This window comes from Octopus bimaculoides, chromosome 1 (genome assembly GCF_046866305.1).
Source record: "Octopus bimaculoides isolate indiv1 chromosome 1, ASM4686630v1, whole genome shotgun sequence".
NCBI lineage: Eukaryota > Metazoa > Mollusca > Cephalopoda > Octopoda > Octopodidae > Octopus > Octopus bimaculoides.
In genome coordinates this window covers 197,293,939-197,320,299 of record NC_142928.1, presented here as the reverse complement: position 1 = coordinate 197,320,299, position 26,361 = coordinate 197,293,939, and the positions used below count along the sequence as shown (strand labels likewise).

Genomic DNA, 26,361 nt, shown 5'->3' with positions numbered 1-26,361 from the left:
GATGATGATGATGATGATGATGATATGCGTATATTTGTCCTTGTCCTTGTCTTGGTATTGTTGTCTGATAGTTGTGTTTCTCACTGTCATACAAACCATGTCATTCCCAATTTTCTACAAGAAATTACTTGGTCCTGGGGGAAATATTACCTTGCTCAGAAGCAAGGGTGGATTGGCAACAGGAAGGGCATCCAGCTGTAGAAAATCTTCCTCAATAAACTCCATCCAGTCTATGCAAGATTGGAAAAGTGGACCTTAACAAACTTTGCCAGATCGGATTGGAGCCTAGTGTAGTCATCTGGTTCACCAGTCCTCAGTCAAGCCGTCCAACCCATGCCAGCATGGAAAGCAGACGTTAAGCGATGATGATTATATATCTGGTAATGAATTAATTGAACCTCAGATTTTTTTTATGTCCTCTGCTAAAAATATGGTCAGTGAAAGTTGAAACAATTTCTATGTCAATCCAACATGGAAGCTACTAAATGGTTGATTGACTTGCTAGAAATAGCAACCGAATCTTCCTTAAATCATAATCTTCAATCGCAATCTGGTAAAAGAACGTATTGGATGATGGATTCCAAATTGTGTGCAGGGAAAATACAGTATGGCTAAGCCTTGTACTCCATTGCTAGATAATCCCTCCCTCACAAGAATGATTTGGCAGATAAACGCTAACAATTTCAATGTCTCCCTGACGACTCGTTTTTTTCTGTTTTCGTCTCCTTAATGACTTATTTACCTCTCTCTCTCTTTCTCGCCTCGTAGTGAAATGTGAGATTTCCAGATACCAAAGCCTTTCTCTTGGTCTCTACCCGGAATGTGGTACACCTGATCCTTACAAAGCATCCAACCATGGCCACATCCGAGACAGTATTTATTGTGCGGCAGCAACATGGTGTCTCTCACAGGCATACAGGTACGTCTTTCCCACTCTAATTCTGAATAGCCACTGACCTCTCATATTAGCAGCACTGACTCCAGATCTAGGATGTTATGCAGCAGCCATGTACATAGACATCCTGGTGACCATCACCCTGATAGACAACCTTACTGCATCCCTCCCACTCACACTACACAGTCTTTCCTTCTCAGAACTAACAAACTCTCCACCACACCTGTCCATATCTATTCAACTCTTCTCCTCCTCCTACTTTTTCTCCTTTTGCACTTTCTTCTTCTCCTCCTCCTCCTCTTCTCTTTTCACCTCTTTATTCTTCACCTCCTCCTTCTTTATCCTCCTCCTCCTTCTCCTTCTCCACATCCTCATTCTTTTCCTCCTCTTCTTCCTTCTCCTCCTCTTCCTTGTCCTCTTCCTTCTTCTCCTCCTTCTGCCCCTCCTCCTCTTCCTTCGTCTTCTCCTTCTCCTCCTCCCCCTCCTCTTCCTTCTCTTCCTTCTCCTCCTTCTGCTCCTCCTCTTTCTGCTCCTCCTACCTGTTCTCTTCTTCTCTTCCTCCTCCTCCTCTTCCTTTTTCTCCTTCTCCCTGTACTACAACACCACTCTGGAACCTCTTCCCTCTCCCCACCACTCTCCAATAGTCATCAAATCCCATCCTTACCAATCTGTCAACATCTGCAAAGGTTATGGATCCACACCTTTCTTCTTCATTAAAATAATAGCATTGCACAAGGCCATACACATTTTTATCAACCCCAGTACATGACTGGTACTTTACTTTCATCTACGTCAACTTCATCCTGGCAGAATAGGAGTAATAGAGAAAGAAATGTGAATTAATATTACTTTTGTTGAAAGGAAAGGAGAGAAAACCAGTTTAATTAGCAGTGTTAATAGAAGTGGGACCAAGTCTGTGATTATAATTGCAATTTTATTACCAATTGTAGTGGCATTATTATATACTTCCAGGTTTATGTTTGGTTGTTTGTCATGTGTGAATATAAAATTGAAGAAATTGGAGTCAGCAATTTAAAAAATAATTGTTGTGATTAAAATATAACTGTCCCACCATACTCCTTATTCACTCCAATTTCCTCAGTTTTATACATATATATATATATATATTTATTATTTTTTTGATGATATGTATATATATATATATATATATATATATATATATATATATATATATATATATATATACACATACATACATACATACAATGAGCTTCATTCTGTTTCCATTTTCTAAATCCATGCACAAGGCTTTGGTTAGCCTGAAGTTAAAGTAGAAAACCTTTTCAACAGTGAGACTGAACTCAAAACCACTTGGTTGGGAAGCAAGCTTCTTAACCACACAGCCACACAGCTGAGTTTTTTTTTTTTTTTTTTTTTTTTTTGTGTGTGTGTAGTCGATGTTATTGTTGCTGCTGTTGCTGTTACCCTTGTTAATTTTCTTCTTACAGACACATCGATGATGACCAGGGGCGGTGCCAAGAGTTGGCACATAATGCCATCAAAACCATGCGTGGTGTTCTCTACTGTTGGATGCACCAAAACACGATAACACAGAACGTAAGAATTCTCTGGCCTTGTTGGCATTTGGAATGTTCACTAGTTTCCCACCAACACAACTGTTGACCTAGTTGGGTGGTGGGTAAGGTTATAGTCTTCTTATTACCTCATGGTCATAGGCTCAAATCTTACTGCAGCCATTGTATCGTGGCCCTTGAGCAAGACAGTCAAGTCTTGCTTTTGTTGACATGAAACAGGCTCCTTGCCACCAACACCACCATCATCTACCTCTGCTCTACCGCCCATCCACCACCATCACATGTCCAGGCCGTCACCTCCCATCCACCACCATCACATGTCCAGGCCGTCACCTCCCATCCACCACCATCACCTATCTTTATACAACAGCTTCGTGATAGTTTCCACTTTACCACTTTTCAACCAAATGATTGACCTTCTACTCGGTCACTTAACCTGTAAGAAACAACAGCTAAACCTTCCACTTATCAGATGCTATTATGCTAAAAGCAAAAGATGCATTGGTTGATATATATATACATCCAGCATCCTAATGAGAAAGGATTTTTGGATGCTGGGCCTCACTGAGGAAATGACAAGGGGCCAGGAGAGGTGGGGATTTGCTGTACCTGATAAGACAGGTCAAGCTAAGTAAAACCAGTGTCTTCCCTAAATACAGGTTTGTCCTTTACAGGTGCTGGGGCCACATGAAATGCACTTGTGCTGGTGCTGTGTAAAAAGCATGCAGCACACTCTGTAAAATTGGTTGGCGTTAGGAATCAGAAGGACATCCGACCATAGAAACCATGCCACAACAGACAATTGGAGTCTGGGCAGGCTCCCTAGCGGGCCAGCTTCTGTCAAACCGTCCAACCCATGCCAGCAAAGAAAACGGATTATCATCATCGTTTAATATCTGATTTCCATGCTGGCATGGGTTGGACGGTTTTACTGGAGACTGGCAAGCCAGGAGGCTGCACCAGGCTCCAATCTGATCTGGTTATGTTTCTACAGCTGGATGCCCTTCCTAATGCCAACCACTTCGAGAGTGTAGTGGGTGCTTTTATGTGCCACCAGCACAGAGGCGAGAGGAGCTGCCATCGGCCACATTCGGATGGGGCTTTTTACGTGCTACTGGCACGGGGCTCACAACTACAGTTTCCATTTGATTTGCTGTTGATGTTGCATTTTCTTGGATTTCCTCAGAATCTTGAAATTTGTTCCTTTCAAGTGGGATTTGAATTCTTAGAAAGATTCTTGGCTGTAATAACCTGCAAACCATTTCTTTTTCCCACACATGCGAACGCACACACACACATTTTCTCTTGCCATGGTCACTGATGGAACCTCTGTGGTGTGGTGAGATGACCACACTCTTATGAACAACAGAAGTGAGCCAAAACATTATCACTTAATGTGCATGCAAGACGGAGTGCAAGGTTAGTCTGTGCCAAGCAGCTTCACTCAGCATACTATAACTCTGTTACCATAGCAACAGCCCCTACACTTTTGAGTCGGACCTCATAGATGTGTGTGCATGCACGTGGGTGTGTGAGTGTTTGTTTGCATTTCTTTGTCTTGACGTAGCATGGTAGTCGTAAACGAGTGTCACTGTCATGCGAGCAGTGTCATTTACTTGCAGTATTCTGCAAAAACATGTCTGGCCCTGTCGAAACATTACCTTGTATGGAAGCCGATGAAGCTTAATGACAGGAAGACTATCCAACCATTAGAAGATCTGCATCAGTAAACTTCCATCCAACCCATGCCAACATGTGAAAGAAGACATTAAACCAATGATGAAGACCATTCAGCTGCTGTTTCTAGCGGGTCAAGCAGTTGTATAGAGGCTCGCTTATGTTATTATGTTAATTTTGTCTCATCCCTAATTGTTATTCTTTTGTTCTTTTACTTGTTTCAAATCGACCCCAGGGCTTATTATTTTTTGTAAGCCTAGTACTCATTCTATCATTCTCTTTTGCCAAACCACTAAGTTATGGGAATGTAAACACACCAACATTGGTTGTCAAGTGATGGTGGGGGGACAAACGTAGACACACACACAAATATACATATATATATATATAAACACACACACGACAGGCTTCTTTCAGTTTCCATTTACCAAGTCCACTCACAAGGCTTTGATCGGCCCAAAGCTATAGTAGAAGGCACTTGCTTGAGGTGCCATGCAGTGGGACTGAACTTGGAACCATGTGGTTGGGAAGCAAGCTTCTTACCACACAGCCACGCTGCTCCTATATCATCATCATCATCATCATCATTTTCTGTTTGAGTGCAGTTCCTAATTATCGTTCATGTTCTCTCCATTTATAACAGATCGAAAAATTCAAACATGACCAAAATCCCATCAATGCTCTCCACAGTGTGTTCGATATCGTCACTGGTGACCCTGTCTTCAAGAAGGACGAATCAGGGCACTTACAGGTCAGTGGTCTCTTCTTTACCAATACTCTTCATAAGGCGGCAAGCTGGTAGAAACGTTAGCATGTTGGGCGAAATGCTCAGTGGTGTTTCGTCTGCTGTTATGTTTCTGAGTTCAATTTCCACCAAGGTCGACTTTGCCATTCATCTTTTCGAGGATCAATGTAATCAACTTAATCCCTATTTGTTCCCTCTGTTTAGCCTCGTGTGGGCAATAAAGAAATAAATATTCTTCATTTGGCGTCATAAATTGTGCTCCCATCAGAGACAGAGTAGTACATGGAATATGTGGCACTCATGCCTTTCCCAAGAGAATTTAGTGGAATCAGTGAAGGGCAAACCATAATTTAAGTTCTTTTATTGCTTAAAGATCTGAGGTTTGTGAGGAGGGAGGTGGTCGATTACATTCATCTCATTTCCTCCCTCTTCAGTGTTTAACTGATGGGATGAAGGTCAATACTGACCACCAGAGGAATAGATCTTGGACCATAAGGGTCCATACTGCAAATATCTGAGACATTTAACTGCTTCTCATGACTAAGGGCAGCAAAAGGTGTTGCTTTTTAGCCGGTGGTCAGCCCTGACCCAACAGACCTATGGTTAAAGGTGTTCAGGCTGTGACCATTCCATTCTTTTATTCAGGCATCGTACATCTAGGACTACATGACACAGAGTGACTTGAAAGAGATTTGGATGCTAATTCTAGCAGGTCAAACAACTACACAGGCACTGTTATTGCTTGGGCTGTTGTTGTTGTTGTTTTACCCCAGGTCAGCTCTCATGCAGAAGGCATATAATCAGAGACATTCCAGCTATGGCAATCTAGTATATTTTTATTCAGACATTGTGTCTTTTTTTTTTTATATATATAACAGTGAGGTGTGATTTGGTGGTGATTAATTTGCCATTTCTAACATATCCGGACATATACACTATCCAACAGAACCTTTTGGTATAGTTTGGTGGAGATTTGGTTGTCATTTCTAGCATATAAGGTCATCCTGTAAATATCTGAATCTAACAGAAACGTTTTCCTTTCTCTTCAGCTTGATGTTATTGGTCTCTACCTCATCTTCCTTGTCCAGATGATAACCTCTGGCCTCCAGGTAAGATAGCATTCAGATGGAATTTCTTTTAATATTTATTTTTATTTTTTGTCAGGAGGGAAAGGGACATGTGTATGGCTTTTTACTTTTGGAAGGGAGGCAGAGAGTTGAGGGGGTGGGGATTTCGTCAAACTAGAAACCCGACCCAAATACTTGCAACAGTGAGGACTCTGTGAGAGGGCGACAACCATCCCCATCTGTCTCACTGGGCTTTAATTTACTACAAAGCCATGTCTTCCTCCTCTCTGATCAAGTCATCATCATCATCGTTATCATCATCATCGTCATCATCATCATTTAACATCCATCAGCCATGCTGCCATGGGTTTGATGGTTTGACAGGATCAAACAAGCTGCAGAGTTGCACCAAGTTGCAGTGTCATCTTTGGAATGGTTTCTACAGTTGGATGCCCTTCCAAATGCCAACCACGTTATAGAGTTCACTGGGTGGTTCTTTTTTTTGTCTTTTTTCCCATGCCAACAGCACTGGTGAGGTCACTGAATAACTTAGAAGGCAAAAAGGGAATTGGAGGAAAGGAGGAAAAAGAAAGACTAAATATGGAGAGTGTTTGATAGGTGGGGGGGGGGGGCTTTGTGCTAGGTCTACCTTTCGAAATATAAAATAAACAAAATAAATTTCTCATCATTGTAATCATTTAATCATTTTCCATGCTGGAATGGTTTGGATGGTTTGACAGGGACTGCACCAGGTTCCATTGTCTGTTTTGGCAGAGTTTCTATGGTTGGGTTTCCTCTCTGATACCAACCACTTCACAGAGTGTACTGGGTGCTTTTTACGTGGCACCATCACCAGTGCTTTTTACGTGGCTCTGGTAGAAAAAAAAAAAAACCAGATAAACTGATAAAAAAATTCTTGTCTCCTTTTCAGGTGATATTTTCATCTGACGAAGTGAACTTTGTACAGAATCTCGTGTTCTACGTTGAGCGTGCCTATCGCACTCCTGACTATGGCATGTGGAAGAGAGGAACGAAATATAACAATGGTAGTACGGAAATACATGCAAGGTAAGTGCTTTCTGTTCAGCTGATCTCTTCTTCATTTTCTCATTTCATTCATCATCATCATCATTGTTTAACATTCTCTTTCCCATGCTTGCATGGCTCAGAAGGAATCTGTTGAGGTAGATTTTCTATAGCCAGATGCCCTCCCTGTTGCTGACCCTCATCTCTGTTTCCAAGCAACAAAATAGTTCCCCATGGCCAAACATTTTCATCATATAAGGGAGTTACGAGGACGATTGATAGCAAAAATAAAATGGAAAAAGTATGTGTCAATATATGGTGTGTGTGATTATTTTGTGGTTACTGAAGTGTGTCTGTCTCGAGCAAGATTCAAAGCAGCTAATCGAAGCAGCTAGATTGTGTAGGTGTATTTTTACCCACTCCGTTGTTTACACATGGCCAGTTATACGTCGCTATGTGTAGAGCAACGGACACCAGTTATTTGAAAATTTGTGTCGAGCAAACAGAAAATATTGTCTACAAAGAAGCTTTGTAATCATATTGATATTATCGAAAGGAATATGATTCATAATTGAAATAAGGAAATTTGTCAACTTTGAATATATAAGTGTATAAACAAGCGTAAAATAGTGTAAACAACTAGAATAAAAGTATATCTAAATAACATTTGTTTCTTAATACTTTTTATGTAGTGGTCAAAAGAAACTCTGGCTTTCATTAGGAGTGGTCCACATAACCATTCATGATACAGAGGCTGGGAGCCTATTTCAGTTCAGGGGTGAATCGTCATCACATGTCACTTAGTCACAGACACATGTCATATAGCCGCAATAGAATGCTGTATCACCAATAATAATGTGATTTCTCCAAGACATCTCCCACTAATCTATCAAATCCATTTACACATTTCTCAATACATACAGCTGTTATGACTTCCCTCCCACATTTTATGCCTCCATTGTAGATGGGTAGATTTGCCAGGATATACAATAGACTTATTTTCAGCTTCCATCAACTAAATCCACACACAGGGTTTTGGTTGACTTTGGGCAATAGGAGAAGACACTTGCCCAAGGTGCTGTGCAGTGAGACTGAACTCAAAACTACATGGTTAGGAAGCAAACTTCTTAACCACACAGCCATACCTGCATCTATGCTACACCTGCACCAACAACCATGCCCTATTTAACCCTTTCATTACCAACCCGGCTGAAACCAGTTCTGGCTCTGTAGTACAAATGTCTTGTTTACATAAGTTTTGAATTAAAATCTTCCACCAAACCTTAGTCACAATTTATGTTCCTAACACTAGCTTAATGATAACAAAGTTATTTTACTAAATTCTTTGTTATATTTAAAATTAATTGAAAGAAACACAGAACATCTCAAAATAAATAGAGTAACAAAAGGATTAAGTGGATTAAGCCTTAAACCATTTATTATCCAACGTCTCTATGTTCTTCCTTTTCATTCCTTCTAGTTCTATCGGTTTCTGTAAAGCTGCTTTAGAATCCATAAGTGGAGTGAACCTGTTTGGAGAATATGGTGCTTCCTGGTCTGTCATTTATATTGACATAGATGCCCACAATCGGAATCGAACTATTTTTGAAACCATCCTACCTCGAGAGTCAAATTCCAAGGTTTGTAAAAAGTTTCTTCTTTGATGTACTAATTCTCATATCTTTCTTTACCATTTACTCTTTCATTATCATCATCATGTCTGTTTTCCATGCTGGCATGGGTTGGACGGTTTGACTGAGGTCTGGAGAGCCAGTGGCTGCACCAGGTTCCAATCTGATCTGGCAAGGTTTCTACAGTTGGATGCCCTTCTTAATGCCAACCACTCCAAGAGTGTAGTGGGTGCTTTTTACATGCCACCAGCACAAGAGCCAGTCAGTGGGTACTAGCATCAATCACATTTGGATAGTGCTTTTTACATGCCACCGGCACGGGGGCCAGTCAGGGGGTACTGGCATCGGCCACATTTGGATGGTGCATCTTACATGCCACTGGCATGGGAGCCAATCAGGCAGGCCTGGCATCGATCACATTCAGATGATGCTTTTTACATTCATTAAATTAGTTTCAACGGTTTTTTTTTTCCAAGAAATTTGTTAATAATTTTCATATACATGCACATATACATACATGGATGTATACAAGCATGTGTGTATGTATACATCCATCCATATATATATATATATATACATACACACATGCATGTATACATACATCATCATCATCATCATCATCATCATCCTTTAACGTCCGTTTTTCATGCTGGCATGGGTTGGACGGTTTGACAAGAGCTGGCTCCAATTGTCTGTTATGAGATGGTTTCCATGACTGGATGACCTTCCTAATGCCAACCATTTTGCAAAGTGTTCTTGGTGCCACATAGTTATACATCAATCAACTATTATTCTAATGTCTCCTTTTCCATGCCCATTCCACCATTACCATCCACCTGTTATTGCCCACCCATTGATTAGCTAAACACAAACCCCTAAACTAACAAAATACAATGTTCTAACCACAATAATGTGTCCCTTTCAGCCAATTTCCATAAAAATCTCTTTCCCACCAATTTGCTCTGCATTTCCTTGACTCTTCTTTCTCTTCTCCTCCTCATTTCATCTTCTCCTCTCCTCCACCTTTTATTCCTCCTTCTCCATGACCATCATCAGCATCAGTCACCTTACAGACATCATCATCATCATCATCAGATTTTCTCCAGCTGGATGCTCTTCCTGTCACCAACCCTCCTCTGTTTCTAAGCAAGGATGTATTTCTCCATGGCTGGAGATGTTTCCACAGAAGTTCAGAAATGAACAACACTGCTTGTGTAATGGTGATATATATCACAACAAGAAAATGCCAAAACACACACACACACACACACATCCATTAGTATGTAAAACTACGAGAAAAAATACTCAGCACAAATTTTAGAGATCATTTCATTTAAAGCTGATAAGTCAGTTCATTGCGTTGCCACTCAGAGTTTTCTCAGTATGTCATCTCTCAGGATCACAAAACTATGGTCTTCATCTTTTTTTTTTTTCCTTTCCATAGCCTGAACTGACACCCATGCCAGTGACGTGTAAAAAGCACCTTTAGAGCATTGGGCCTCTTAGTGGCAAAGTGGCTGACGCCGGTGGCACATGAAGAGCTTCTTTCGAGTGTTGGGTCTCACGGTAGCAATGGCCAAGACCTTTGGTATTATGTCGTGCCTGAGAAGAAGTCCCATCAAGCCAAGTAAAATTGCAGTCATGGCAGATATCAGTGTCACACAATGGGCTTCTTTCAGTTTCCACCCACCAAACCCACTCACAAGGCTTTGGTCAGCTGAAGGTTGTGGTAGAAGCACGTAAAAGCACCCCTTACACTCTCAGGGTGGTTGCCATTAGGAAGGGCATCCAGCCGTAGAAAACCATGCCAAATCAGACTGGAGTCTGGTGCAGCCTTCCAGCTTACCAGCCCTGGTCAAATCATCCAACCCATGCCAGCATGACCAATGGACGTTAAATGATGATGATGATGAGGAGGATGAAATGTTGCTGATGTGTAAATGTCTATCTTATTTTTGTTTACAGAATACTGATGCCTCCCTTCTTCCAGCAATTAGCTGGCCAGCATTTGGCATCCACGAGACATACCTGCGTGAACGAGCAATCAGCAAAGTTCTGCGCAAACTCAGTGGCAGCTACGGATTAAAACGCTACCTCCGTGACGGCTATAAGACTGTTCTAGAAGATGAAACTCGTAAACACTACGTGCCAGCAGAGATTAAGGTTAGCAGTCTTTTATGTTGTTTTGTTGTTGTTCAGCCTCAGACTAACCCTGATTAAAGCGACTAATGACTAAAGACATTCAAGTTGTGACCATCACTCATTTTGTGTATCAAAGTCATTTTCTAATGATTCTTTTCTACTGTAAATGTGATTTGCAGGAATCTGGCTGCTATTTCTAGCTGGCTAAGGGACTGCACATATTCTTTTGCTCTCTTATTTGTTTCAGTCATTGGACTGCGGCCATGCTGGAGCACCGGCTTTAGTCGGACAAATCGACCCCAGGACTTATTCTTTGTAAGCCTAGTACTTCTATCGGAACCTTTTGCTGAACCGCTAAGTTACGGGGATGTAAACACACCAGCATCAGTTGCCAATCGATGGTGGAGGGACAAACACAGACACACAAACATACGCACACACACACACACATGTATTCATATATATATATATATATATATATATATATATATATATATATATATATACAACGGGCTTCTTTCAGTTTCTGTCTACTAAATCCACTCATAAGGTTTTGGTTGGCCTGAGGCTATAGTGGAAGACACTTGCCCAAGGTTCCACACAGTGGGACTGAACCTGGACCCATAATTTTTGCTACAGTATATTTCAATGTCTTAATTACAATTCTCTTTACAAAATGGTTAATGACATTTACATATTTTTACGTCATTAAATAATTCCTTTGTTATCCATTTTGGTCAGTTGTCTTGGACATGGAACCACCACATGGGGTACATTTTTGGGTATGTGACTCTTTAACTCTGCTGTCCATGTGGTGTCTTTTATCTTTTACTTGTCTCAGTCATTGGACTGTGGCCATACTGGGGCACCACATTGAAGGGTTTTCAGTTGAATGAATCAACCTCAATTTCTTTAAAGCTTGTTCTAGCAGTCAGTTTTGCTGAACCGCTAAGTTATGGGCGACATACACAAACAACACTGGTTGTCAAGTGGTGGTAAGACACATACACACACACAATGGGCTTCTTTCAGTTTCCACCTACCAAACCCACTCACAAGGCTTTGGTCAGCCAAAGGTTGTAGTAGAAGATACTTGCCCGAGGTGCCACTTAGGTGCACATTAATAACCTACATGACATTACATTAACAAACTATATTGCATCACATGACCCTACATGTATCTATTGGTCAGTTACTTTAGACCATGGTGGCACATCTATGACCTGGTCACTGATATAATGCCACTTTATCTATTTATCTATAACTGACCAACAGAATTTCCTGTGGGTTCTTACTGGAACTGTTGTGATATCAGTGAAGGATTCAGTTTTATACAAGAATGTGCCAAGTATAGACCAGCATGACATTGGTAATTCCTCTCTAGGCTATTTACAATGAGACTGTCCAATAACACATATCTGACCACTGTCCAACAGTAACAACAGAGTTATCTACTATCAAACTATACTCATAATTGACCACTGTCCAACAGTGACACATAGCTGACCAGCATCCAATAATTTCCCCACATAACTAACTGCATAAATGTCCATCCATAACCATACAGAGTTGACCACTGACCAACAAATAATCATACACATCAACTATGTTTTTACTAAAAGAAATATTGACCAATTTTTTTCTTTCTGTCTTTACAGAACTTTGATGGTATTGAGTGTGAGTGGCCAATGTTCTATGCCTACCTCATGATTGAGTGTAAGTACCACCTTCACTTCACACACACACACACACACACACACATGCACTGTGACAGCCAACTCATGATAGAGTGTAAGCAGCACCTTTACTTCACACACGAGTGCACACACATACACACACACACACACACACTCATACACTGTCACAGCTAACTCATTACTGAGTTTGGCATTGGTTCCTACAACTGGATACCCTTCATAGCGCCAACCACTTTACAGCCTGTACTGAGTGCTTTTTCATGTGACACCAGCACTTGTGAGATCATCATACAGTTTGTAAGACTACAAACCCTGTGAGAGGTAGCATTATGTAAGGAACAGAGAGGTTGAGAGGCAGCCAGAGCAGAACAGGATTCTTGGTGTAGAGGGGTTGCATTCATGACTCATCATCATCGATTAATGTCCGTTTTCCACGCTGGCATGGGTTGGATGGTTTGACTGAGGTCTGGAGAGCCAGCGGCTGCACCAGGCTCCAGGCAGCGATGGCATCAGCCACAACTACAATTTCCATTTGATTGTGGTGTGATTCGATTATGTTGGTGATGTTGATGCACTTGACTCAATAGGTCTCCTCAAGCACAGCATGTCGCCCTACGATCCAAAGGTACTTTTTGAGTGGGCTGGTTATGCGACACTGGCATAGGGGGCTACACATTATTTGCCAGGTTTTCTCAGTCACAGTATATCTCTACAGAGATCTCGGTCTTTCGTCACTGCCTTTGTGAGGCCCAACATTCGAAGGTCATGCTTCACCACCTCATCCCATGTATATGTATATACATACATACATGCTTCAATGTAGATTGATAGATTGTGTCGTTATTGCATTTTGTGTTATGTTCGCAATGTGTACCTCATAAATATTGTTTGTTAATTATCTTTGTAATTATTTTTCAGATGAATTCAAGGGCAATAAGGCATTGGTTGAAGAGTATTATCAACGCCTTAAACCTTTATTGAAACAGACTGGATATGGTGAGTTGTTATGTATCTTTCTTCTTCTTCTTCTTCTTCTTCATTATATAACATCCATCATCATCATCAACATCATCATTTTAATGTCCACTCTTCCATGCTTGCATGTGCCAGATGTAATTTGTTTAAGCAAAATTCTTTTCTACAGCTGGATGCCCTTCCTGCTACCAACCTTCACCTATTTCCAAGCAAGAGTAATATTTGTGCCCATGAAGGCAGCGAGCTGGCAGAAACGTTAGCACCCCAGGCGAAATACTTAGTGGTATTTCGTCTGCCATTACATTCTGAGTTCAAATTCCGCCAAGGTCGACTTTACCTTTCAACCTTTCGGGGTCAATAAATTAAGTAACAGTTATGCACTGGGGTCGATGTAATCAACTTAGTCCCTTTGTCTGTCCTTGTTTGTCCCCTCTATGTTTAGCTCCTTGTGGGCAATAAAGAAATAAGAAACGTTAGCATACTGGGCAAAATGCTTAGAGGTATTTCGTTTGTTTTTACGTTCTGAGTTCAAATTCCGCCGAGGTCAACTTTGCCTTTCATCCTTTTGGGGGGGTCGGTAAATTAATTACCAGGTACCAGTCAATCAAATCGACTAGCCCCCTCCCCAAAAATTTCAGGCCTTGTGCCTCGAGTAGAAAAGAATATTTCGTCCCATGGCCAGAAAATGGGTTTCACAGAATATTGGAAACAAATAACATAGCTTGTATTGTGCTGATGCTCGTTTTTCTAATTATCATGGGAACACCGACACACACACATCGTTTTTATAATCATCAAGGACACATACACACACACGGAAAACAAGAATGGGCTTCTTTCAGTTTCCGTCTACCAGATCCACTCACAAGGCTTTAGTCAGCCTGCAGCTAATGTAGAAGATGCATGTTACAGGAGCCCCGCAGTGGAATTGAACTCGAAACTACATGACTGGGAAGCAAGTTTCTTAGCCACACAACCACACTTTATCTTTGGCTTGTTTCAGTCATTTGACTGTGGCTATGCTGTGGCATGTCATAATGTAAGAGTTATAAAGTATATGAAAATATTTATTTACATAGTGCAAACATTATCTGTTGTACAACTTGATATATTGGGTACTCAAGGCTAGGTTTTTTCCAGCCTACAGTTGTGAGAAGCACAGTCAAGCTCAAAACTCAGAGCAGGCAGCCAATTTTTCATATAATCAACATATAAATATATATATATATATACATATATATATATATATATATGTATATAAATATAATTTGAGTGGAGGCAATACGAGCGGAAAACTAGAGGGACATGACTTATTATCCAGCAGAATATACAATATATATATGCACACTTACTTTGACATTAATAAAGTGGCATAAAGCTCAACATAACAGAAGTATTGCCTCCACTCAAATTATAAATTGGAACTTAGTTCAACTTGAGCACTTCGAGTCTAGCTTGTCTATGAGTATTGTTAATTAATAATATCTATAAAATAATATAATATATATATATAGATAGATAGATATATAATAAATTAAAAAAGGAAAATACACACACTTTACATTGTTTTAATAGAATTTTTAATATATCGACAGGTTTCGCTTTCGCCATTCATGATATTAAGGTTTACTTATTTGAATAAGTATTTTCTTAAGAAGAAATTTTTGTCCATGTTCTGTGTGATCATATTTACGAGTGAATGACTTTACAAGTAGAAAAATAAGGGGAGGTAATTGGTTGTTGCTGTTGTTGTTGTTGTTGGCAAGGGAGATAACTGTTCAGCTTTCGGTAAGGGGAGGGGAATATATATGTACACACAAAAAAAAGTTTCGAAAAACTTGCTTGGTGAGGGGATTTATGTACAGTGATGTAATCGTGAATTGAAATATGTAAAAAGATAAAAGTTGGTTATGCGTGCATATTAAGACGTGTTCTGTATTTTTCAATGAAAAAAGTTTCTTTATTTAAACGTTCTTGTGGAGAGATTGTGTCTTTGCACTGGTAGAAGGGGAAGACTGTAAAATTTGGTTTGATGTTATCTGCACATTTTTCTATGTGTTCGCTGAGAGGAATTTGCCTGTATTGTGGGAAACGGATTTGCTCTTTATGTGGAGTGGTTCTCCTTCACAAGGTCATTACTTGTATGTCCAATATAGTTGTGTCCACAACCCGAGCAGGTTATTACATAAATTAGGTTCTCAGAGGCACAAGTGAAATCAGTTTTAATTGTGAACCTCTGTCCTTGTTTGAAAAGGAAATCCGAGCCTTCAAGTAAGTTGGGGCAGGTTCTACAGTTTGAACGTCCACATTTTTTAACCATTGGTTTCGTGGTTGTTTTGTAAAGCTTCGCATTTGTTAGTAGTCTCTTTAGCGATTTGTGTTGCTTTTTGCATTTGATGAGTTTATACGTTTTCAGGATGTCGTTCATTTTTGGATCTCTAATTAGGAAAGGAAGATTTTGCACAATAGTGTTGACTGCCTCACTGTTTCTGGGTTTGTGTGTTGATATAAATAGTAGTGTTTTGAGATGAGGTATGGTGTTATGTTTTGTTGTTCTTAGTGTTTTTATGTCTGTTTTTTTGGCACGTTTAATTCCCTCGTCTATAAGTGAGGGTGGATATTGTCTTTCAGTAAGCATTTCAAGACCTCAAAATAATGCTTACTGAAAGACAATGTCCACCCTCACTTATAGATATGGATTGACAACATTATCTAATTTAAATTTTGGAATTACCTCCCCTGTGTTTCTTGCTTAGAATTTAGCACTAAACTAATGATTTATTCCCCCCTGCATTGCATGTGTAATTTTTGTTATTTAACGTATCTTCATCATCATTTAACGTCTGCCTTCCATGCTGGCATGGGTGTGACAGTTTGACACAAGAGCTGGCCAAGCTTCTGTAACTGTTTTGGCTGGATTTTTACAGCTGGATGCCCTTTCTAACACCATCCACTATGCAAAGTGGCCTTGGTTCGTTAAATATGTCAGCACTGACTTTTCTATTGTTTGCATAACACTGAGTGTATACCTGGGGCTTGAACTCTGAGTACATTGACAACTCTCCCGAACAACTAGCATGGCTGTAAGGTTAATCAGTTTGCTTTGCAACCACATGCTTATAGGTTCAATCCTAGTGTGTAGCATGCATTCAGTACCTTGAGTAAGAGTCAGTCTTGTAGCTAACTGAAATTTGATAGAAGGAAACTGTGTGGAAGCCTGTTAGAAATACCATTGTTATTCTTTGGTGGTAGATGTAATCGGTCACTTGGTTTAATGCTTTTACCTTCTGTTTGGGTACCTACAGCCAGTCCAGGTTTGTATTCTAAGGATAACGTTTTCCTTCTACCAGTCTTCGGGACCCTAAAGGGCTCTGTAGCCCCTGATTTTTAATCTCTACTCTTTTCCTCGTTAAGCCATTAAAAACAAAACCAGTTCAGAATGTCACTAGTTGCCAAATCTTACTAATCCACGGACATGGTTGTTCTCTGTTCTTCAGGTTGTCTGATACCAAAGTATTATTATGTTCCAAAGGAAAACATTGAGAAGGAAATAAAGAATCCTGGCAGTACTGAAAAGATCCCTAGCCCTGAAGGTTCGAGTGATGGAGTCTTTCTCTGGGGACAGTCAGTCCTCCTTATCGCTGAGATGCTCCGTAAGTAACAGATATTACTTTTGTTGTTGTTGTTGACTCCAGCTGTTGACATTGTTCTGGTTATGGGGGACAATCTGTCTTTTTTATCACGGAGATGCTCCCTAAACAATATATTGGTAATTGATAACCAGATCTGGGTTCAGTCCCACTGCATGGCATCTTGGGCAAGTGTCGTCTACTATAGCCTCTGGCCAACCAAAGCCTTGTGAGTGGATTCCAGCCATGACCACCCCATCAGCATTGCATATTGAGAACTACATTATCAAATGTCTTCTTTTCTCTTTCTAAAATGGTACGATTTGAAGATGATTTGGCTGCCATTTACAGTGGGTCAAAGTAAGAATATGTTATGTAAGGATGAAGAAGTGTGGTGGTGAGGGTTAGGGTCAGTGTTGGATGTAGTCAAGCAGACCATGTTTAACTGACCATTGAAACGATCTGTTGTGGTCAGTCCTGATCCATCATAATTATAATGAAAGCTATTCCAGCCTTGGCTATCCTCCCTTTTATATCAGAAATTCTGTACTCCACATTATATAAAGCTATCTTTTATAACAGGAATACTGATGATAGTGCATATTCTGAGGTTGATTCGCTGTTATTTCTAGCTGATCAAGCAACCACATAAAGACCTCCTTCTTTGCTCAAGATCTAAACCAGCCATCAATGTAGTGATCTTCTATATACAATACCTTTGATACTTTCTTTACAGGAGAGGATTTAATCCATATCAATGAACTGGACCCTATTCGTAGGTATCTCCCTGCACCAGAAAGACCACGGTTCAGTTCTCGATACAGTGCATTCCAGGTATGTATATTTTGGGTCATCTTTATCACAGCAGTGAACAGATCAAATTTCACTCTCGATGTGTTTGTATATCCATTAACTGTTGTATTTGTGTATCCATTAACTGTTGTGTTTATATGTCTGTTCACTGTTGTGTTTCTATATCTGTTAACTATTGTATCTATGTGTCTGTTAACTTGTGTTTATGCATATGTTAACTGTTGCGCTTATGTGTTTGTTAACTGTTGTGTTTATGCATGTGTTAATTGTTGCGCTTATGTGTCTGTTAACTGTTGTGTTTACGCGTCTGTTAACTGGTGTGTTTATGCATCTGTTAACTGTTGTGCTTATGCATATGTTAACTGTTGTGCTTATCCATCTGTTAATTGTTGATGTGTTTAATTCACAATTAGGGCATCAACCCTTTATTTGTATAAAAGTTCCCTCAGATTACATTGTTTTGTTTTTTTTTTTCTTTCTTTCCAAACAAGTTTTCTTAAGTTTCTCTTGATTTTTGTGTTTTCTTTGTACAGGGCACCCCTGATGACCTCGTCATTCAAATGGTACTCATCTCTGAAAGTGCCGAACTTCAAAAGCTGTTGGGAACCTATGGTATTGAAACCCAAACTCCAAGACAGGTGGAACCTATCCAGATTTGGTCACCAAAAGAATTAACAAAGGCTTATGAGTACCTTGGTCAGAACAAGAAGCTCCAAATATCAGGAAGGCCGTCTCGTCCATTTGGCGTACTTAGTACTTCAAAGGTACTCCTCTTTCTCTTAATTCCCTTGTTTCTTTTTATTTATACCCTTATTATAATGCACTGTGTCAGCAGAATGGGTTCTCCTATTTTCTCTTGTTTTAACACAAACATCAATTTTTTTAAGGATTGTCAGCTGACATTAAAGAGGTTTCTAGAGATTATTATTTACTAAGATATAACTTATTGTTATATTATCATTATCATTATTATTATTATTATTATTATTATTATTATTATTATTGAGTGAGAGAGCGGTGCATGCCATCAAAGTGACACTGGGGTAAAATATACGAAGCCCATTATACCCATCATGACTACCTGTCTGATAAAGGTACACCAGGCACATGCACCACAACCATATATGCGCAACATGGTGATCTTGTATCAAGATAAACAGGGCATGACCTCGAAGGTGGGGCCCAGTTAGAATTTTCTTCCGGTCGAGTAGCCCATCTCCCTCAAAAGGTCCCTGAATAAGGTTTGTTTAAGGATGTTGAGCAAAACACCCACGTTTCCAGAGGTGAATTATTCAAACCCCAAAGAATTCCTCTCAACACATGGCTTCTCCCACTACTTCATCTTGTGATCACAGATGCACATATTGTCAACCACCATGGGACATGCTCAACTGCTTAAGGTCAACCCACTGACAAGCAAATCTGTGGTATTGAGCAGAATATTTGCTGTAGCCCATCGTTTTATACCAAGACAAAACAATGTACATGATAATGCTTCCAATCAATTAAGATCAGAAGCCATGAGAGCCATTGCAAGGTACTGCATCCGGGCATTTATTATTATCAGTTAAAGATACAGTCTGGTGCCTTGTAAAATGCACATGGTACACTCTGTAAAGTGGTTGACATTAGGAAGGTCATTGAGCCATAGAAACTATACCTAAAAAGACAACTGGAGCCTGGTGCAGCCCTCCAGTTTGCCTGCTTCTGTCAAACCACCCAACTCCTGGCAGCATGGCATGGGTTGGATGGTTAATTACAGATCCATACGTGTGCCATTATAGCTGAATAAAAGACATGATGCTAATGCCAACCACTTTACAGAGTGTACAGTGTCTTTTATGTGGCACCAGCACCAGTGCCTTTCGGATGGCACTGACACCAGCAGGGCCACCAAGTAATCTGAGACATCTTCGTCTCACAAGTTACTTGACATCCTTGCTGGTGTTGGTTCCACATGAAAAGCACACTGGACCCTCTGTAAAGGGGCTGGCATTAGGAAGGGCATCCAGTTATGGAAACCAAGTCAAAGCAGACATTAGGGCAGAACTCAGTCCTTGGACCGTTGAATTCTGTCAAACTATCCTACCCATGCTAGCATGGAAAATGGACATCAAGTGATGTTAATGATGTTCCAAATGGAACAATCTTTGATCATAGAATCTAATCAAGCAGGTCCAACATGGAGACAAACAACATCACCAATGATAACCTACTCTTGGCCCCCTACCACTATGACCTTTGACACTTCTAACTATATTCATCTCAAATTACAGTCTCATTAATTCATTAACCTCCAAAATAAATCTAACAACTTCTGTATCATACTAAAATTACCCATCTACTATTATTTTTATTATTATTATTTTTTCTTACAGATTTACCGTATCTGTGGCCAAACTGTGCTGTGTTACCCTCTGTTGTTTGAAATCAGCAGTTTTTATTTGGCCCAAGATCTGTCATTAGTCGTGGATAATTGCAAAGTGAGTTTTCTTTCCTATTTTACTTACTTTTGTGTGGTGGGGGAGGAGGCACGGTGACCCAGTGATTAGGGCATTGCACTCCCGATTGCACGATTCCCAGGACAAAGGGTGCATTGTGTTCTTAAGCAAGACACATCACTTCATGTTGCTTTGCAATCACTTTCAACAATGCACCTGTACATCATCATCATCATTTAAACGTCTACTTTCCATGTTGGCATAGGTTGACTGAAGACAGTTTGACTGGGGTCTGGGACACCAGGTGGTTGCACCAGGCTCCAATCTTGATCTGGCAGTGTTTCTACAGTTGGATGCCCTTCCTAACGCCAACCACTCCGAGAGTGTAGTGGGTGCTTTTTACGTGCCACCAGCACAGAGGCCAGTCAGGTGGCACTGGCATTGACCACACTCGAATGGTGCTTTTTATGTGGCACTGGCACAGGAGCCAGTCAGATAATCTCAATTTGATGGTGAGTGCAATGGCGATGATGATGACGACGACGACGGCGGCGAAGCAGCAGCAAGTTGCCAGACGTTGGGGCTTCAATGTCTCTATGCTACTCAACAAACAATTCAGCCAGCTCACTGCCTTGATCTTGTTTATTGATAAGAAGTTGTTGTTTTCTTTTCTAGAATGATCTGGCTTTTGTAGCTAAATGCTGGAAGTTGTATGGAAGGCCGACATTCTGTATGGTGATTCGACAGGATATTGTCCAGTAAGTTTTTTTTTTTGTTTTTTCTTCCTACTATATCATTTTCAACTAAAGAATTTTTGAATAATATTCTCCCATAGTTGCCACCAAATTCTATGGCTTGTTTCCTTACTCTTTCAGGAACGGAGATTTCAATTGCTTTTTGGATCTCTTATCTGAATTAAAAAGAGGGGATTGTAGTGGCCTTCGAGTACGATTTGGAAGGCTTCAGGTAAGTGTTTTCCTATTTCATGTTATGTAGTATTGTTAATTTATTAATGTTTCAGCAGCAGCAGTAGTAGCAGCAGCAGCAAACATCTGTTTTCTATCCGGGGGGGGGGGGGGTCTCCCTCAATTAATTACTGAAATTGTTTTTCTGGAACACCATTGTTTCTTCCTTCACAACAATAGTCAGAGACATTTCTACAGGGTCACTTCTCTTGCAAAAAATAGCAGCTAAATGTCTATCATCATCATTATCATAATCATTGATTTAACTTATGCTCGCATTATTACCTTTTCAATGGCCATTCTCTTGCGATTGGCTTTTGGTGAAGGAGGGATATTGATATTGCTACCTTCCTCTGAGTTCCTTGCTGTGATATAGGTCCATCTGGGGGTCTTGGACAGCATCTGTTAATCACCATGATTATACACACTGATGAAGGGTAACCACCCAGAAACTCGAGTTCGTATGTATCACGTAAAGCTAGAGATGGGAGCAATGACCTCCCCTCGCAAATACTAATCAAACACAGAACTGTGTGTCGTGAGCCAGCTGGAAGAGATGTTTTCCTGGGGCTATAAATGTCAGTAACACTGCCCCTTATACGATGCCACGCTTAGTTGGCAGTTATATGTTACGATTCTATATTGCTACTGTTTATATCTCTCTGAGATTTAATATGGTATATATACATATATACAGAGTGTCCACAAAATCTCAATCATTTGGCTTATGAAATGGTTCAAATAAACCAGTATCAACAACATTCATTCTACAACCAAAATGGTTAAGAATTGTTTCTCTATTATATATTTTAACCCTTTTTTTTTTTTTTTTACCATATTTCTGTTGAGATGTTCTGTGTTTCTTTCAATTAATTTAAGATATAACAAAGAATTTAGTAAAATAACTTTGTTATCATTAAACTAGTGTTAGGAACATAAATTGTGACTAAGGTTTGGTGGAAGATTTTAATTCAAAACCTACGAAAACAAGACATTTGTACCACAGAGCCAGAGGTGGTTTCAGCTGGGTTGGTATGAAAAGGGTTAATGACATGTTATTGAATTTTATATTGATTTAGCTCTTAATTATTGTGGATATATTCTTTAATGTTTGTACATCAATTCCCTTAATGGACACACACACACACACACACGTCTAAGTGTGTGTATATGTCTAAACATATTTCTACATAAATACTGGCTCCTGTAGGATTTTCGAGCGAGATCGTTGCCAGTGCCCCTGGACTGGCTTGTGCGGGTGGCACATAAAAGACACCATTTCGCGCGTGACCGTTTTCGTGCGGGTGACACGTAAAAGCACCCACTACACTCTCTGAGTGGTTGGCGTTAGGAAGGGCATCCAGCTGTAGAAACTCTGCCAAATCAGACTGGAGCCTGGTGTTGCCATCCGGTTTCACCAGTCCTCAGTCAAATCGTCCAACCCATGCTAGCATGGAAAGCGGACGTTAAACGATGATGATGATGATGATGATGATGATACCTGTCTCTAACACCGTATGTAAAAAGTGCCACCATTCATTCCTATAATATTTCCGCATATTACAGCATTGCAGTTTTGATATCTTAATTCTGCTCAACAATGCTTCTAGACTACAATATCTACATGTGTGTTTTATCTCACCTTCAGGCAATGATATCCTCTGCATGCATTGAACATTTGGACTTCCTACATGTGCTCGATGACTTGGAGATTTTCCAACCATTTCAAGAGAAACCTTCTTCACTGAACATTTCCAACATGTTGGCAATCCCACCTCCTGCACATGTAGAGGAAGAAGAAGCAGACATAAAGGTAAATATGTCCCATGGTTGTTTTATTTTTAACATTATAGACACAGCAGTGGCTATGTGGTAAGAAGCTTGCTTCCCAATCACATGGTTCTAGGTTCAGGCCCACTGTGTGGCACCTTATGCAATTGTTTCCTACTATAGCCTCAGGCTGACCAAAGCATTGTGAGTGGATTTGATAGACAGAAACTGAAGGAAGCTTGTCGTATATGTATGTATTTGTGTGTCTGTGTTTGTCTCCCCCACCATCGCTTGACAACTGATGTTGCTAATACAGTTCTATATATAAGAGATGAGGAATTATGTACATTATTTACATTATTTACATTTGACAGATATTTGTCCTCATCTTGTTTGTTGTTAACACAATGTTTTGACTGATATACCCTCCAGCCTTCATCAAGTGTCTTGAGGAAATTTCGAACCTGAGTTCTCATTCCTAAGGTATTTTTCGATGTTATTATTATTGTTATTATTTTTATTTGGGTCACTGCCAGGAATCGAACTCGGAGTCTTGGGGTTAGTAGCCCATGCTCTTAACCACTACACCATATGCCCGTGGGCTCTTAACCACTACACCTTATGCCCACAGGCATATGGCATAGTGGTTAAGAGCGCGGGCTACTAACCCCAAGATTCCGAGTTCGATTCCAGGCAGTGACCCGAATAAAAATAATAACATCGAAAAATACCTTAGGAATGAGAAGCCAGGTTCAAAATTTCCCCCAAGAAACCTAATGAAGGTTGGAGGGTGTAATCAGCTGAAATGTTGTGTTAACAACAAACAAAATGAGGACAGATATCCATCAAATGTAAATAATGTACATAATTCCTCCCTCATACACTATGCCTAGCTCTCACTCCTCAATCCTGTTCTCATAGCCCTGTACCTCTGTATCATTGCTATCCAGTAGCCCCCCCCCCTCCATCTCTGCATATATTCAGATTTACGCCACTCACTCCCCACCTCCACACTTCTTTCACAATATCCTGCAACTTAATCATATCAAAGGGAAATGGAAATTAATAAAAAATTTTCACCACCAAGTGGCCTTAGCGTATAAAAGTTTAGTCCAAAGACTATGAATTACTCATAAGGTACAGTGTATATTTAAATACATAAGAGGAATCCACTCACGGGATTCCTTACGCTAGAAAGAACAGCTAGGTTCTAGAACCACAAAATTAGGGATAAAGTCCCGAAAGAAACTAAATGAAAAATAAAAACTTGGATGGTAAAAGTTTTTATTTTTTATTTTTCATTTCATTCCTTTCGGGATTTTATCCCTAATTTTGTGGTTCTAGAACCTAGCTGTTCTTTCTAGCATAAGGAATGCCATGAGTAGATTCCTCTTATGTATTTAAATATACACTGTACCTTATGAGTATGTATATATATTGGCGTTAGGAAGGGCATCCAGCTGTAGAAACTCTGCCAAATTAGACTGGAGCCTGGTGTTGCCATCCGGTTTCACCAGTCCTCAGTCAAATCGTCCAACCCATGCTAGCATGGAAAGCAGACGTTAAACGACGATGATGATGATGATGATGATGATGATATATATATATATATATATATATATATATATATATATATATATATATATAGTTTTAGGGAAAAGAACCAAAGTTCATGAACTCATCGATGAAAATCCACTGTCACATATATATATATATATTTTATACTGTGAAACTTAATTTAATTTTAATTTTTAATAAATTGAATTTGAGTTTTTACCTGTAAATTTGGATTTTTATCCCTAATATTATTATTATTATTATTATTATTATTATTATATATATGTATATATGTGTGTGTATGTATGTATTTGTGTGTCTGTATTTGTCCCCCCCCCCCCCATCATTGCTTAACAACTGATGCTAGTATATTTACTTCCTCATAACTTAGCAGTTCGGCAAAAGAGACCGATAGAATAAGTATTAGGCATACAAAGAATAAGTCATAGGGTCGATTTGTTCAACTAAAGGCAATGCCCCAGCATGGCCGCAGTCAAATGACTGAAGCAATTAAAAGAATAAAAGAAAGAATTGTCATTTGTCAGTAATTCTAATTATTTCCTTGACGAACATTACATACCAAGATGTGTTAATTAACAAAAAGAATCTCTGGCTTCATAACTACCTCTATATATTTCTACTATTGGCAAAGATATGAAGTCCCATTTACATCATACTCATCCCAACCCCTTAAATTATAAAGTGTTTGTTCCTCATTAAAAGGTAACCAGTAATTATTTTAGAAATATTTTTCTTGTTTTTTTTCTTTCCTTCACCTGTTTTGCAGGATTACAAAAACGTTTCAACTCCTGAACTTGCAAAGATGTTGCGATATTCTGAGACGACCAGCAGGACTTTGAAGATTCTTAACATCCTGTTAAACAAGGAAGGAATGGATTATCGTATTGAGGAGTATACAGTAAAGGAGAGACTGGAGCGTACTCTCCTTATTGCCGGCAACAAGAGGCAGTGGGCTCACGTCAGGCTGTGTGCCGCTCTTCTTGGTAAAGTTGTTGATAGTCTGGCGCCATCGATAACATCTGTATTGGTACGAGGAAAACAGGTAAGGGCTTGCTTCAACGGGAGATGACAACTTTCACACTCTTTCATTTATTTTATTTCATTACTAGTCGTTACCCATTGCTATACTGCCGGGTAACGACCCAGTCAAAATGAAATGGATCCTGCAGCAAAAGCCGACTGCAACGATCACATTGATAGGTTCAACAACAACCTGTTTTTTTTTTTCTTGAAACAAATTTTAATCCTATCTTTCACACACACACACACTCTCTCTCTCTTTCTCTCTCTCTCTTTCTCTCCCTCTCTCTCTCTCTCTCTCTCTCTCTCTCTCTCTCTCTCTCTCTCTGTATTTCTCTCTCAACATTTATTTCTCCTCCCCTTCTAAATAAACATGTCTATATGTTGGAAGACATACAGAAACACACACACACACACAAACAACCAAAAATATAACTATATGTATTATGTACATGTAGTTATATTTTTGAAGTCTGTGTTGTGTTGTGTTGTGTTGACAGACTTGCACTTAAAATTCCCACATTTTGAATCAAAACTTGTTAAATACTTGTGACAACACCACCTACCTGGCTATTTATCTCTGTCTTTCACTTTCTCTCTCTCTCCCTCTTCTCTCTCTCTCTCCCTCATTCTCTTGCTGTATTTCTCTCTCAGCAACAACTTTTTTTCCCCTTCTAAATATACACTGTGACGGGGTTATTCCTCTTTTGATTCCTTCCCTTCTCTCCTTCTAA

At 39.7% G+C, this 26,361-nt stretch overlaps 1 protein-coding gene across 1 annotated transcript in view; it reads left to right on the top strand.

Annotated features, from left to right (window-relative positions):
• LOC106874307 (phosphorylase b kinase regulatory subunit beta) overlaps positions 1-26,361 on the top strand; it is a 43,682-nt gene that overhangs the window by 8,067 nt on the left and 9,254 nt on the right. The window contains exons 2-18 of the mRNA XM_089365434.1: positions 769-919; positions 2,365-2,473; positions 4,772-4,879; positions 5,923-5,982; positions 6,872-7,008; positions 8,447-8,606; positions 10,563-10,760; positions 12,398-12,455; positions 13,355-13,432; positions 16,909-17,064; positions 17,777-17,874; positions 18,387-18,617; positions 20,232-20,336; positions 20,970-21,052; positions 21,170-21,260; positions 22,908-23,072; positions 25,374-25,649. Of these exons, the coding sequence (XP_089221560.1) occupies positions 769-919; positions 2,365-2,473; positions 4,772-4,879; positions 5,923-5,982; positions 6,872-7,008; positions 8,447-8,606; positions 10,563-10,760; positions 12,398-12,455; positions 13,355-13,432; positions 16,909-17,064; positions 17,777-17,874; positions 18,387-18,617; positions 20,232-20,336; positions 20,970-21,052; positions 21,170-21,260; positions 22,908-23,072; positions 25,374-25,649 (2,264 nt within the window). The remainder of the gene's footprint in view (positions 1-768; positions 920-2,364; positions 2,474-4,771; positions 4,880-5,922; positions 5,983-6,871; positions 7,009-8,446; positions 8,607-10,562; positions 10,761-12,397; positions 12,456-13,354; positions 13,433-16,908; positions 17,065-17,776; positions 17,875-18,386; positions 18,618-20,231; positions 20,337-20,969; positions 21,053-21,169; positions 21,261-22,907; positions 23,073-25,373; positions 25,650-26,361) is intronic.